General features: G+C 45.8%; 1 protein-coding gene across 4 annotated transcripts in view; it reads left to right on the forward strand.

Moving 5' to 3' along the window:
- Nucleotides 1-15,248, forward strand: part of LOC138284105 (transient receptor potential cation channel subfamily M member 7-like) — a 1,183,984-nt gene that overhangs the window by 1,089,773 nt on the left and 78,963 nt on the right. For all 4 annotated transcript variants that reach the window (XM_069222537.1, XM_069222536.1, XM_069222538.1 and 1 more), the window contains 2 exons: nucleotides 14,149-14,199; nucleotides 14,290-14,355. In XM_069222537.1, coding sequence (XP_069078638.1) covers nucleotides 14,149-14,199; nucleotides 14,290-14,355 — 117 coding nt within the window. The remainder of the gene's footprint in view (nucleotides 1-14,148; nucleotides 14,200-14,289; nucleotides 14,356-15,248) is intronic.

A 15,248-nucleotide genomic window follows, 5' to 3' on the forward strand; every position in this document is an offset into this window, starting at 1 on the left:
CCCCCGGCACTGGGTTCAGAAAAAACTGGGTGCTTACAATATGCAGATGACATCATCCTACTGAGCCATACTCCCCTTGGTTTGCAACGAATTGTAATAGCACTTAACATCTTTATGGCCGAGCAAGGCCTAGAAATTAATCTGGATAAAACTAAACTGATTAGGTTCCTTGGGACAAATTATAAACAATTCAGTTGGTACCTGGGAGAGAAAAAAGTAGAGATGGTGCAGTCATACAAATATCTAGGAGTTTATCTTGAACCGTGCCTGAAATGGAAGCGGCAACTAAAGTCGATCAAGGCAACGGCCAACTCACTAACATATAGCTTTAACCTGCTCAAAAAGAAGCTGGATTGCTCAAACTGGTCCCATTTTTAAAAAATCCTGTCTTCACAGCTGCTTCCAGCCATCTCATACGGGCCCGAAATACTGAAGGGCCGCAAGTTCGATGCTCTGACTAACAGTCAGGTTAAAACATATAAGGCCGTTTTTAACATCCCGAAAAGTGCCTCCCCTGCACAGGTTAGACTGGAGATGGGCTTAAAAAATCAAAGTTTCCAGCGTCACTGTGCCTTTCTTAAAGCATCATGGAAGTTAAGAGCGGCAGAGGATTCTTCCATACTTTACTCCTGCTGGCAAGAAGTGCAGGTGCAGCAACTTGGTAATATGAAAGGAACATGGGGAAGCTATCTAACCCAGGTTATCATTAGCCTGGGTATGGAAGAAGTCTGGAAACCTAACATTGGGAAGGCAGAATTTAACAGATTAGTTCACATTACTGTTGGCTCACTCTCGCTCATCACAGACAAAGCCATTTTGGCCAAAAGATGGCATGCCTGGGCAGTCCTGGGGTCCCACTCGACATTGTCCCCTCAGGGGTACTTGGCCGACCACTTTTCTGTTCACACTAAACATCAATTCCTGTTAGATCGTATGGGTTTTTTCGACACCAAAGAAGATCGTCCTTCCTGGAAAGGCCAGCATATTGACCAAAACTGCCGCCTATGCGGCTATAATCAAGAATCTTTGCTGCATACCTTTTGTATTTGTCCCGCTCTAGGTCTGGAAAGAAGAAAATTGTTAAAACATGATTTTATAGCTAATAATGTCCGCTCATGTAGACCGGCAGTAATAATTTGGCTCAAGGGGGAGTCAATTTAATTTTGCTGTAAGGGCGTAAAATGTTTTACAACTGCTCGGTAAGAAATTGAACAAAGCAGACTTGGGAAAATTGCTGCAGGTCAGCTCTTAAAGACTGAACTCAAACGTTTATTCTAGTTAGAGATGATTTCTAGCTGTTTAGCTCTTTTTAACTTGTTTTATTGTCAAGTGTTAATTTTATTATTTGTATTACGTTTGTTTTATATTGCAATGGTTTTTACTAATCAAGCAATAAAAATTATCATTCATTCATTCGACTCGTCCTCACAAGTGGCTGTTAAGTGGAGCACTCCGTATAAGCGCCAGAGGTTCAGTCACGTAGTACGAAGGGGCATGAAGCTGGATTGATCAGGATTTATAACAGTGGTTATCACTTTCTACTGGTGGGACTTGCGTGCCTTAGCCAGCACCTTTGCCTCCACATTGAGGAGTGATATTGAACAGTATGACCCTCAGTCATACAGAGGTTTGTCTTTCTTCTGGATCACTACTATTGTAGCCAGTTGTATGTCCTCTGGTAGCCTTTCCTCCTCTCTGGCAGCCCAGAGCATGTCTAACATAGGACTCTCTACTTTGTCGGCAACATAGCATTTGGTCCCTCTGCCTTTCCTTACTGTAATTCTCTAATAGCTCTTTGGTTTTCCTCAACCGTGAGAACTTGCTCGAGTGTTTGTTTATTGTCGTCTGTCAGGATAAGGAGGGAGATATGGTTTAATAGTTCTGCACACTCATCACCTGATCTGACTGTCTGGGAGGTGTATAATTCTTTGTAATAGTTTACAACTGCCTCTACCTCTACTACGATCGGGCCTTACTGTAGGTTTATGGGGGACTTATCACGGTTCCCACGTACACTATTGTTGTTCCTTCCAAATTGGAGCCGCTTATGATGATGGATCAGATTTGGTAATGCTGCACAAGTGTTATCACAAATTCCATTAGATGTTGGGGGACAGGCTTGTATCACTGCTTCTTCCGTATGACTTATGATGTGATGGACAGTAACACTTACCACTGTCCTGCTCGCTTTATTGTTCAGACTTTTTGTGGACTTCGATTCCAAGAGGCGACCACATCGGTTTCAGACATGTTATCTACCTTGTTCCTTTACTTCTGTGTCCTCTGTGATATTTGGCATCAGTATTACCTCTTATAGCCTTGAAAAAGTTGTAAAAGACGAAACACGTGTCATCTGCCTGCTTGTTGTGGAATAAACACTTCATTTTTTGTAATGAGCTAATTCGGTTCCGATGCTGCATTCACAGGTCTCTTCACGATTGTGGGCCACCGCTCTTAAGAGCCCTCGCCTCTTTCTACAGGCCAAATAGGACTCTCAGATCAGCCTCCTCAGCTCTGGCCTCCCTTCCAAGATTTAAAAAAGTCAGATGGGGTGGGGCCACGATGGCCTATCTGGGGGCCAAGCTGTGGAATTCTCTTCCTCTTAAACTCTGGCTCATAAGCCAGGAATACAGCTTCCGTAAGGAACTTAAAACTTGGCTGTTTTAGAACTTACTGTCACTTATGTTAACCTTGATCTTTGATCTAGTCCGCTAGCGCTGGGAAGCCTCAGGGCAGCCATGTGCTTTACAAATTGCATAACATAACATAACATATTAACTGGATGTACTACTTGGACTTATGTTTTGAAACTGTCTTCTACTCTGGGTAACATAGGTTTATATAGTGGTGGGTTTCTCTCTCACAACTGTAGACACTGGTTAGGTAGCATAGTGCGTCTACCCTTTGAGCAGACTATTCATATTTGTTCACACTTACAGGAAATGCGGGGATTGTTACACCTGTGCTACCTTTCCTTGTATTCAGTTTGCAAATGCCCTGGCAATACCAGCACCACTTGTATACAATGCCCCGTTAGTGCCTCAGATTTCTGACACCAAGTTTCGTCCTCTATTTCGTTTATCGAGCCATGCAATGAGCTTGCGGCACTTGTCCTCCACGTTGTATAATCTTTGTAGAGTCACCAGTGCATAGTTATGGGCTCTGTTTGGCTAGGTCCCTTAATTCACGCTGTTTAGGGTGGAGTTGGAGACACCGCCAGGGGTCATCTGTCGCTCTCCCACCCAATGAGGCCTCTAGGGCCAGGATCTCAAGCTCCAGCTCCACCTCTTGGAATCTATGTTGCTTTTTCTTACCTCCCACTAGACTCTGTACGTGTCCTTGGGTCACTGCCTTGAAGGCCTCCCAGAGGACACAGGGAGACTCCACTGTACCTTTATTTTCTATGAAGTATTGGTCCTGTCAGTTCTCTAACTTTGTCTCTGGGGGCTTTTTCTTTTAGGAACCAAGGGTCAAGCCTTGCAAGTAATTGGGGTGTTCCACTGGGGCCAGTCAGTTGTACCGCCACTGGGAGTCAACTGAGATGCCCTGCGCCAAGAAGCGGGCCCCTCTAAAATTTGGGGAGTGGAGATGAGTCGTGAAACTATAATCTATCCAGGATCTACTACTATGGGCAACAGAGATATCAGTGTACTTTCTATCTGCATGTTTGTGTGCATGCCAGAAGTCGAGTAGTCCCTGGGCACCCACAAAGGTTCTAAGTGGGCCGGGATCTCTCCCAGAGATCTGCGCAGGTTCCCTGTCCAGCAACGGGTCCATATGCGTGTTCAAGTCACCCCCCGGTATTATTATACCAAGTGACATCTGCAACAGTGTGGCACTCAGAACGGGGAGAATCTCGCCATGGAGACGCATTGGCATGTATATCGAAATAGGTTGAGAGTGACTCGCTCCCATGTACCTGTGTGGACCACAAAGCCCCCTAGTGGGTCATGTCATGTAGTGTGTGGGATAAAGGGGGATGGGGTTTTTAAGCATGATTCCCACCCCCCCTTGAACTAGAAGAAAACCCAGCATGTGCCACTAAGCTGTATCTCATTCGGATTAGGGCTTTACAACAGTTTCCTTTGAGAAGCGTCTCCTGAAGGAGAACAAGGTCAGAGGCGCGTCTACGGAGATATTGCATTACCACCGTCCATTTTATTTTGCTGCACAATCGGTTGACATTCCAAGACTGGATTTTTAGTGTGGGAGCAACGCCTGTCATTTTGCCCTCAAGGCATGAAGCAGCCCCCCCTAGAGCCCTCCACCGGATTAGTGTATGGCGGATGTTACGCGCACCCACCTCCCTCCATTGAACCTGTCTAGTAGTTGTGAGTGAGCAGCACAAATTAAAAACCACGAACAGTTCTGTCTCAAACTGATACCTCTCGGAGGAACTATTCAGGAACATTTCTTCCCCCACCCTGCTACCCTGCAACATAGGCTTGAAACTTCCCACCACCCCAACCTGCAGAGCACCTGTCGTCCCACCATTACAATACTGAACGTAGGGGCAGGACTGCTCAACCCACCCAAGACAGCCATAGTTTTAATTTCAGTATATTGTTCCCCATTTGTCAGCCATTAGGCTTACCAATCATCCTATCCTTTCTATATGTGACCAGGGTCCTCTTCTCTCATGCAAATACCAGTGTTCGCATTATTGACCCAGCATTGCTAGTACTGTCCTCTTACACGTCGTCCTTGAGTTTATTTTCTGCGTTGGGGCCTTTTTCGATTGGCGATGTGTTCGGAGGGGGACTCTGTCAGGTCTCGCCGGGTCCCCATGGGTGCCACTGCCCACCAAGGCGGCAGCCCTCCAGCCAGTCCCATGCTTCCTATGGGGAAGTAAAGTTCCAGGATTTGCCCTCTGCCACCACTCCCAGTTTTGCTGGGTAGGGCATCATAGATTTCAGTTCTTTCATCCATAGAGCCTTTTTTACCTCATCAAAACTGTGGTGCTGTCTCTGTACCTGCAGGGTGAAGTCAGGAAATATTCTCACTGTTGCATTTTCATAGTGGAGGTCACCAGCCATGCGTGCCCCCTGGAGAACTGCATCTCTATCTCTGTAGTTAAAGAATCTGGCTATAATTGTATGGGGGCCAGGGTGACGTAGCGGCACTGGCGATCTGTGAGCCCCCTTGATTGAAAAAAAAAGAATAAAAAGCACCTTCAAGAACCCCAACAACTCTAATATTATTCTTGCATGCCCTCCCTTCTTGATCTTATAGTTTGGAGGTCACCATATTTGTCTGTTTTCTCAGGTATTGCACTTGTTCCTCCAGTCGCTTGTTGGTGGATTGCTGAGTGGCAACCTATGTTTCAGCAGTGGTTACCTTTTTGGAGAGCTTCTTGAAGTCTACCCTCAAAAAGCATATCATCAATAGTCATTGTGTCCAGTTTCGGCTCAAGAGTTCCCTTGAGATCCAGATAGCCACCATTATTTTCCCCAGCAAAGGCTCTGATGACCCATGGGGAGTGCCGGCGCCCCTTCAGCCTCTGATGATGATCGGGCCACCTGGATATTTGTCCATGTTGTTGAACTGGGAAGGAGGTTTATTGTGCGCCATCCCCTCACTAGAGGTCTCTGTCTTACTTGTGTGCTTGGTCCATCTGCTGGACCCCCTGTCTTCTTGTATATCCAAAGCTCTGGCCCTGATACAGGGGCGATGTTCCTCCTGTCCTGCAGCCTAGATTCTCTATTTAGGCAACTACCAAGTGTCTCAGGTGGGGGGCCCTCCAGTCGTCCCTCCAGGTTGATGTCTCCGGTTCCCTCCTTGATGCCAGCCCTGAGGGAGAAAAATGTCTTGTCTCTTGTGCAAGAGTGGCACAGGGACAGCGTGCAGCAGCAAGCGGAATATACTTTCAATAAATATTTGGGCCTCCCTCCTTTAACTGGTCGCCATTTCATTGTTGTCAGTGAGCTTTGTATCCTGCTTCAGCCCAGTTTCTCTTGGCTGGGGAAAGCCAGAGGTCTGCCTCCCTCCTTTTTGATAGCGCTTCGACGCGGGCCCTGTACCCCACCTCTGCCTCCAGAGACCACGTCAACCCCCAATCGTACCTGGTCTCATCCCTAGATTGCCAGGCAGGTGATGTCTTGTAACTTTTGGGGACCCTGTTACTCACATGTCATTGGGCCAATTTTGCTAAGGCCGTAGTGTTTCTCTGGGCCTTCCGTTCCCGTCGTGGGGCACCCACACTCCAGGTAATCAGTTGAGAGGGCCCCTTTGATATAGGCATCCTCATACTTTGCAGGCCCTCTCGTTCTGGCCCTTGTGCCCCCGGCACGTCCGAGTGCAGCTGCAGGAGGGCCAGATGTAAAGGGAAGCGGCGGCCGTGCTCCCCGGTCGCTGCCATGCCATACTGGATCCCGCCGGCCAGCTGCAGCGATCTGTCCTGTCTAGCCGGTCTGCTACTGCCTGGTGCACCGCTGCGCATCCTGATCACATAGACAACAGCAAGGCCGGCTCCACATGGCTCTCTCTGTTGCACTGGTTCACCTCCTCCAGACGGCTGCCCCGCACTGCTTCAGTTGTTGAGCATGCTTCCGCTGCTGGATTGGCTCGTTATGAGTGGATTTTGAGACAGACGGAGGAGATTATTGGGTGGGTTGCACAGAGCTCCTCTGAAGAGCGGCCGTCTTGGGCAAGGTTTGGCAACACCCCTCTTGATACATACTCTCGATCACGGATTGTCGCACGTATGTATCACTCGTAAGAGAGCACAAGCATGTTTCTCACCACACACCCACTGCGCTGTCACATTGTTTTTAATTATTTTTATGTACAATTGAATACATTGATCATTTGATGTATTGCTACAATGATAATTATATCTATGGTCTTAGAACCAATGTTTGTGACGCATAAGCTTACTCTAGATCCCAGACGACCCACAGGTTCTCTTTATTACCTGTAACCTTAACTATGAGTTAGCGCATATTGCGTCAATGTTTTATCAGACTGAAAAACTCCCAGCAGTTTTCCAACCAATAAAGTTTTCCAAAAGCAACGACAAAACAAATTAAGAATTGCCAGAAGGCTAGCAGACGACACCAGACCTATTGGCTTCACCAGTGCTTGTTTTACAAGTTTTTGCGCAGGAGTCCCCCGGTCTTCGGGAACTCACTGGAGAATTATATTTCTTATTATTTATGATATTTCATTGCATACGTCACATAACCTACTACTCAAAATCCACCTATTACTCTGCATTTCTCTTAACCAACGGGCAACGAACTACAGCAAACGTATACATTTCCACATACATTACCACCCATTATTTAATTTAATAAAAAGATCAGCATATACATAAAAGCACAGCAGACATTTGTGTTGGTCCAGACTGCACTTAAACTTGTGAATATGAGCTTATGTATTAAAGTTAATTTGTAATATCTGATCGGGAGACTTTAACTGAACATGATCATGTTATGGCCCATTGCTTTATTCATTTCAAAGACTGTATCTTGTTTTTGACATACTACAAGTCTTTTATTCACCCAGTCACGTTTTATCAAAATCATTCTTCTTTCAGTCGGTAGTCGTGATTTTGTATTTCCCATTTTAAACAAGACTAAAAGTACCACAATGCAAAGAAAAATATTGAACTAGATTAAATAGCCCGACCTGACATGGGGAAACTCGAGAATTGTGCCTCTGAAGAACCATGACAGTAAATGCTTCTTAAATCCATTATGATGTATGGTGTGCAGTATAACTGCAACATACAACTGTAATGCATAGGTTCTGTTTATTCCTAACACCACTTTATGTATTATTTCAGATAGTTTCATTATGTATCCTTCACTATGTTATCAATCCCAACCTGCTGCTGTATTTTTTGTTTTTTGCATTTCTTTCCGCTCGTTTTTATATAACTTTGTAAAACATTTAAATATAAACCTGTAACTCTTGTTTGTTTTTACATGCTATAGAGATGTTTCTACTATTAGAAACGTTCCTAGTATATCGGACCTGTTGTGTTACCTATTCATATATCAATATGCCATAAACATATGTCGACATATTTTGTTTTCTAATTGGAAGGCTGAAAATGTTTTAGTACATAAATTCAGTAAAAAAGCCATATATGTGAAATCTGGAATTCAGCCCGTTTCCAGGCATGTTCTGTCTTCTAGTTTCCCAAATATGTCACGCACATCATTTAAATTCAGCATCCCTAATACTCAGAAAGTGCTTCTATATGTTTGAGTCAATTGTGCATCAGCTTTGACCCTTTTCTTGGAAAAACTGAGTAAAATTACATGTTACTCTTATCTTTTGCACTCTACTTATTACACAATAAATACAGCACTCAAACACAGTCCAATTTCTGCAAAATCGGAAATGAGGCCACTCAGTAGCATAGTTTATTACCAGGTACTGACCGTCCACCTATTTCTGAAGCAAAGTATTTTCCACCTTGCCCTTTTTTCTCTCTTTCAGTAGCATTAAACTGCATTATTTGATGTATTAAAGGCTCTGACAGAGAAAACGTAAAAAGTGGTTAGATCATCATTGTCACTAAATGTATAGCTGTCATTCTACTTTGAATATTTAAGGCACAGAGCCGAAATTATAAATACCTTGACACTGTCTTCGGAGAAATTAATGCATTCTGTTAAGTATTATGCTATATATATATATCTATATATATAACTTTTGGGTCAATTAACACTTGTGTATAGCAGATATTACGTGTACATGTGTTTTGAGGAATGTCTGTGTACTTTAAAACTTTCTTAATTAATTCAGGAGAGCTTATTCTTAATTCTAAAAGCTTGATAACTCTGAAATTTACCAAATAGATTCCAGAATAACACAGAATCAGGAACCATTACCTCTATGTCCCTAGTCCTCGACCCAGTCCTCACAAACTGAGGAATATCCCCTATCCTGAACAGGAAACAAAACAGGAAGCACTCCTTTGCCCACCCTTCCTCCGGGTCAGGCATAAAACCCCCAACCAATAGGGAGACGTCCTGTTTTTCTTCCTGTTCAGAACGGGTTCACAGGTGACGCTGAGGTGAATGCTGGGCTTCGCCTCCATCTTGTTGCCAGGTCCCCCCTTCTGCGTGGCTCTAGGAGACCCGGTGACCTCCGTGGGATGCTATGAGTGATGGTGTGATTGCTCTGGCCTCCCGTCTTGCCTCTAGGTATGTCTTGGTGCTGCTTGGTGGTGACTGGGGGCTCCTGACTGTTTTCTTCTACGCCTGCACAGAGCGTTCCATCCCTGAGCGTGGGATGGTTTACGCTCGGGTTTGTCCTGTGTGGCGGTGCCCCCTTCACGGATTGGGATGCGGGGCGCTGCTTGAGGATTTTTGGCGCGTCTCTCTGGTCTGTAGCTGCCTGCGGTACACTACGTTTCATGAGCATTATCGGTTATGGGCATAGCGTGGTCACATTTTTACTGCCCTTATGTAGTGGTTGCATGGTCGCTGCTTCCGTATACCTGGGCGGTGCAACTGGTTTCTCAGCTGTATGTATTCTGCAATGGTGCCATAAGAGGTGCTGTTACTTGGGAATTATTGTTGCTTGTTTTTTAGGTTGGATATTGGCCCAGCCTGCTTCTATGATGGGTAAGCATTCTGATAAGAGGTGCCATTGTTCCTCCAGCTCCACGGATTCCTCTTCTTCCTCCTCTGCTGCAGTGGGGTTATCTCGTGCCCCTCCTTCTCAGAAGACGAAGGTGGCCAAGGAGGAGAGACTGAGTCAGTAGATTGCGAGTACGTTGTCTTCTTTGACTAAAAAAAAGTCTGGTTACTTTCTGGTGCAGAACTTATATTCAGATATTTCTAGTTGCTCTTCCTCTGAGGAATCCTCTCACTGCACTGATCAGAGAGGGAAATATATTTCTAAGGAAATGCTGCCGGCTTTATTGAGTCATACGTTTCCTAGACAACGCTGTGCCTGGGACTTCTCATGGCTTTGTGTTACCAGACTGCCTAGTATGAACCTCCCACTGCATCAGTTTGTCATGGATGTTGTTTTTCAGGAATGGAAAGTTCCTGACCGTGTTGCTCTTCCTTGTTTCATGGCCAAACTTTACTCCTTGGTGGATATGGGGGTGAAGTTACCTGATTATGCAAGTGGATTCTGTAGTGGCAGTCTGTTGGGTGTAGGTCTTGCATGGCGGAGGAAAACATCCTAAAGCTTGGTGCTGATAAGAAGGTGGACTCTTCTGTGAAGAAGGCATATGCTGGGGCAAATCTCACTTTGCGGGCTGGTGTGTACGGAGCTTACGTGTCTCAGTCCCTTTTGTCTGGCTTTAAGACTCTGTTCGGAACAATCCAGGAGGGGAGTTCCTACAGGGATCTTCTTGAATCTGTGGAGCAGCAGGATGAATTTTTATTGGATATTGCCTTTGAGTCTGTGAGAGCTTCTGCTCTCTCCTGTGGTGCTTCTGTGGCTGCCCGTCGCAATCTCTATTTGAAGAATGGGAATACGGACACTGCCCAATGTTCTAAGGCCCTGCGTCTGCCTTTTAAGGGGTCCCGTCCCTTTGACCATGAGTTGGAGGAGAGGTTACATCGTGTGGTTAAGGACTGGAAGCATTCCCTCTCATTTTGGAAGCCTCAGACGTCCAGGCCTTGCTGGGGCGGAGGGGAGTCCTCATCTAGGTCTTTTCGGCAACCTTCCCGCAGACAGGCAGCAGGTTCTGGGAGTCAGAAGTCCTGTGCTAAAGGCTTGTCTCGAAAGTTTCAGAAGCACTTCCACCCTGATACAGGTACCGACACCGTCCTGACTATGCCGCAGACACCCTCCCTGGGGTTCCCTCTTACGGTGCTGTGGTGACATCTGTGCCACGGGATCCACTGATGGTTCGAGCTTTGTTGTCTGGGATCCAGTCCCTCCTGTTGAAGAAAGCTATTGTGCCCATTCCCCCTGCCCAGAGAGGCTCCGGGGTGTATTCCACCATTTTTCAGGTACCGAAGGTGATGGGGGGGGGGTTTAGGATTGTCTTTAATCTGAACAGTATGAACAAGTCAGTGCAGAAAATTCCGTTCAAAATGGAGACTCTCCAATGCATTATCCTGCTGATTCAGAAGGATGCACTCCTGGCCACATTAGATCTTCAGGATGTCTATTTTCATGTTCCAGTGGCTCTGGATTCTCAAAGGTTTCTGAGGTTTGATGTACTGGGTCACCACTGGCAGTTTTGTGTCTTCCCCTTTGGTCTTCTTTCATCCCAACGAGTGCTTATGGAGGTGGTGACCCCTCCTGGTGGCTTCTTTCCATCTTCGAGGGATTTCCATTTTCCTGTACTTAGATGACTGGCTTCTTCAGGCTCCATCCCTTCAGGTCTTCCAGCTACTTTTTGGAACATACCAGTCCTATACTAAACAACAATGGGTTCCTGCTGAACTTACCCAAGTGCCACCCTCAGCCAGACACCACAAAATTGTTATTTGTGCAGATTTCAACACTGTTCTGAGAAGGTGTTTCTCCTGCAGTCGTGGATCTCCAAGTTGCAGGGCCTAGTTCTGTCTTTGTTGAGCCACTCAACAGCCCACAGGGACTTTGGATGGAGGTTCAGGGTCACATGGCGCAGCTGTCTTTACGGTCCCTTGGGCCCGTCTTAATCTGAGGCCGTTGTTATGGCATCTTTGTCCCTTTGTGACTCCGCCACTATTGGACCTGTCTCAGTTGGTGCCTGTATCCCCGACAGTGGTCCCTTGTCTACACTAGTCGTTGGACTCAGTGAATCTGGCCAAGGGGGTGTTGATGCATACATCTTCTCCTGGGGTGCTGGTGACGGAAGGCAGGCTTTTGGGCTGGGTTGCTACCCTGGGGTCCAAGGTAGTCCAAGGCCGATGGATTCCACTGGAAGCTCGTCGTTCATCCAACTGGTGGGAGTTGTCAGCAGTGGACAGGGCTCTCTGTCATTTTCAGTCTCACCTGTTGGGTTGCAATGTGTTGGTTCGGTTGGACAACATGGTGACTGTGCCTAAATATTTTCATCAGGGCAGTACCCACAGTCGCTCACTGCATCTGGATCTGGTGGCCTGCTCGATTGCACATTGGGCGGAGACTTACCTGCAGTCCCTTCTGGCACAGCATATCAGGGGTGTGGATAAATATTATTTGCAAGAGGTTCGGGTGTCCCTGCCTGGATCTGTTTGCTTAGAGGCAGAATGCACTTCTTTCTCGCTTCTGCTCCAGGAGCCCAGAAGCAGGGGATTGTGGGGGGAGGGGCACTCTGTCGATTTCATGGCCTCCGGGTCTGTTGTTTGCTTTTCCTCTCTTTCCTCTGGTCCAGTCCTTTTTTCTGAAGTTGCGATTGGAGGGGTGCTCGGGTGGTGGTCCCTTTCTGGCCCCACAGGTCCTAGTTTCAGTTAATGCGGAGCCTGGCATTCCTACCTCCTTGGGTTCTTCAGCAGGTTTCCTCCCCCTTGAGACATCTGGGTCCCTATCTTCTGTTCTCCCTCATGCTTGCAGTTTGACTGTTCAATGGCAAACTCTGCTGAAGGATGGTTTGCCAGATCATCTTGTGTGCTTGGTACAGTGTTCCAGGAGACAGTCTACACTCTCCTCCTATTTTAAGCAATGGGCTCATTTTGCTTCTTGGTGTTCCCTTCACCATTTTTATCCTGTTTCGTGTCCTTTCTCTGCTCTTCTCCAGTTTTTTTGTGGACTGGTTTGGTAACGGTAATGCTCTTTCCACCCTGAAGAGTCAACGGGCTGCTATCTGGGCGTTTCGAGATCCTGCCTCTTGTTCTGCTTCTCCTTTGGTCTTTCGGTTGTTTAGGAGTTTTTTCCTTTCTGCACCGGTGGTGAGATCTGTCCCTCCTTGGGATCTGTCTGTTTTTCTTCAAGCTCTTCAGTCTCCTCCGTTTTAGCCCATCTCATCTGTCGATCTCAAATTTCTGTCCTGTAAGGTAGCCTTTTTCGTGGCAATTATTTCAGCACGTCGGCTGGGGGGAGTTGACGGCTTTGCATTGTTCCACTCCTTTTCTGAGATTTCTGAAGGATGCTGCGGTCCTCTGTGTGGATTCGATGTTCCTTCCTAAGGTTGCTTCCCATTTCTATTCTTCCCAGGAGCTGGTTCTTCCCACCTTTTGCCCTACTCCTCCTTCACCGGAAGAGTATCTGCTACACTCATTGGATGTGAAACGTGCTTTGTCTGTGGAACGTACTGCTCAGTGGGGGGTGAGGGGTCCTCCGGCAGTCTATGACGTTTGGGATTGCTGGTCGTGATAAGGAAGCCTCCAAATTGACCATCTACTGTTGGCTTAAGGAGACCATCATCCTGGCTTATGAGGGGGCTGGGTTGTCTTTCCCCATGTCTATCCAGGCATGCTCCACTAGGGGCCTCTCAGCCTCCTAGGCTGCTTTCTTTGGCATCTCTTTGGCAGAGATTTATAGGGCGGGTACCTGGGCTTCAGATCTCACTTTCATCTGGCACTATCGATTGAATTGTGTTCAGACGCCCACTGGGAATTTTAGTTATGGGGTTCTGAAGGCAGTTGTGAGGGATCCTTTCTTATGACTGTTTTTCTGTTTTTCATTAAAGTGCACTGCATTTCAATCTGCTTGGGCTGTGTACTTTTCTCTTTTCGGGCCTACACAAAGGCCTTCCATTGTGGTGTTGCTTTGGTATGCCTCAGGTTGTGAGGACTGGGTCGAAGGACGAGGGGAATAGAGGTAATGCCCTGATTACTTACCGGTAATCCTCATTACTCTTAGTTCTACTCGTCCTCGACCCAGTCCTCAGTTCCCTCTCACCCTCCTGGTTCAGGCCTTTGTGTGCTGGTATTTCAGGACACTTACCTATTGATCAGGGGTTTTATGCCTGAACCAGGAGGTGGGTGGGGAAAAGGAGTGTTTCCTGTTTTGTTTCCTGTTCAGGATAGGGGATATGCCTCTGGTTGTGAGGACTGGGTCGAGGATGAGTAGGACTAAGAGTAATGAGAATTACCGGTAAGTAATCAAGGCATTATAGGAGTCGATGGACTTGGTGAACTGGGACGAACATTGCATTTATATGAGTGTCTCAAACATAAAATCTGAGTTTTTACATATAACCACCACTGCTTATCTCCTTACAAGTGCCCATTCAAACACACAGAGGGTCTTCATGTAGAAGAAACAGTCTTGCTTAGCTTTTTCTTGTGTGAACCTACAAAACTGCTTTTATTTTTCTAGAGATAGACTCACCTTTCAAACCAATCATGGACATTACGTTTTACTACACTGGTAAGTAAACTGATCAGTAATGTGTGTGATGGCAATGTTCTTTCTTTTAAATTGTTTAAGTATAATTAACAGGTTTCTTCTTTTATGCAGCTGTTGAAAGGAACAATTTGATGAGGTTGTCCCAGAGTATTCCCTTTAACCCTGTGCCCCCTAGAGGTAAGTAACTTGGTGTCTAACATAGTACATATGTCTGGTATATTGGTGATGCAGAGTTGTTTGCGTGTGTTTGAAGGACCACTTTTAAATGCAGTTGAATACTGCAAAGATTTTGATGAAAGGCCTTCTTTAAAGTTCATTACTATGAACAGAAGTGATCAGTAACTGGTGCAGTACACTGCTCAGCAACGCTTTAACTGGAGTTGCTGGAACAAGGAGCTGAACAGAACTGGAGTTGCAGGAAAAAGGGGCCGAGCAGAACTTTTAGACAGTTACTTTGTACTCATTACAGTACACTCTTGGGATGCATGTCTTTGCTGGTTTCGCTGAGGGCGAGACGGAGAGGACAGGGCCGAGTGTGAAATTTTGGTTCCACGTGATTGTAGAGTTTTTCTTCCAAGTAAAAAGATGATGACAGTCCACAGACAATAACATTTGGATACTTTGCAGTTAACTGAGTAATCACATCACACGTTTCACTGCTCAACATTACCATAATTCTGGAGTTACAGATGCAGAAAAATGACTTTTCCAAACAAAATACACGTACGTGTCAATGCCTATATAGTGTATATGATGCACAGAACGGACAAGATTTTCAAAACTTTTATAATTTTGTACACCATATATTTCCCAACTTAAATAGAGTGTCTGAGAGAAGTAAAAGAAGAAAAGTATTGCAGTGTCAAGTTAAATTGATTCAAAATACTACAGATCTCTGATAATGCATGTTGAGGTTGTCTGTTTTTTGTGAAGAGAATGTTGGATCCGTCTTTTTACAAAGTGGAGGTAATTTCATATACCGTGTCACTGCTGGGATTGTGTATATGGAAGATTAGGACACATGCTTTTTTGACATTTTTGTAATCACAAACAGGAGTTTGACTAGCTCT

Source organism: Pleurodeles waltl, chromosome 3_1 (assembly GCF_031143425.1).
Source record: "Pleurodeles waltl isolate 20211129_DDA chromosome 3_1, aPleWal1.hap1.20221129, whole genome shotgun sequence".
In the NCBI taxonomy this organism is placed as follows: domain Eukaryota; kingdom Metazoa; phylum Chordata; class Amphibia; order Caudata; family Salamandridae; genus Pleurodeles; species Pleurodeles waltl.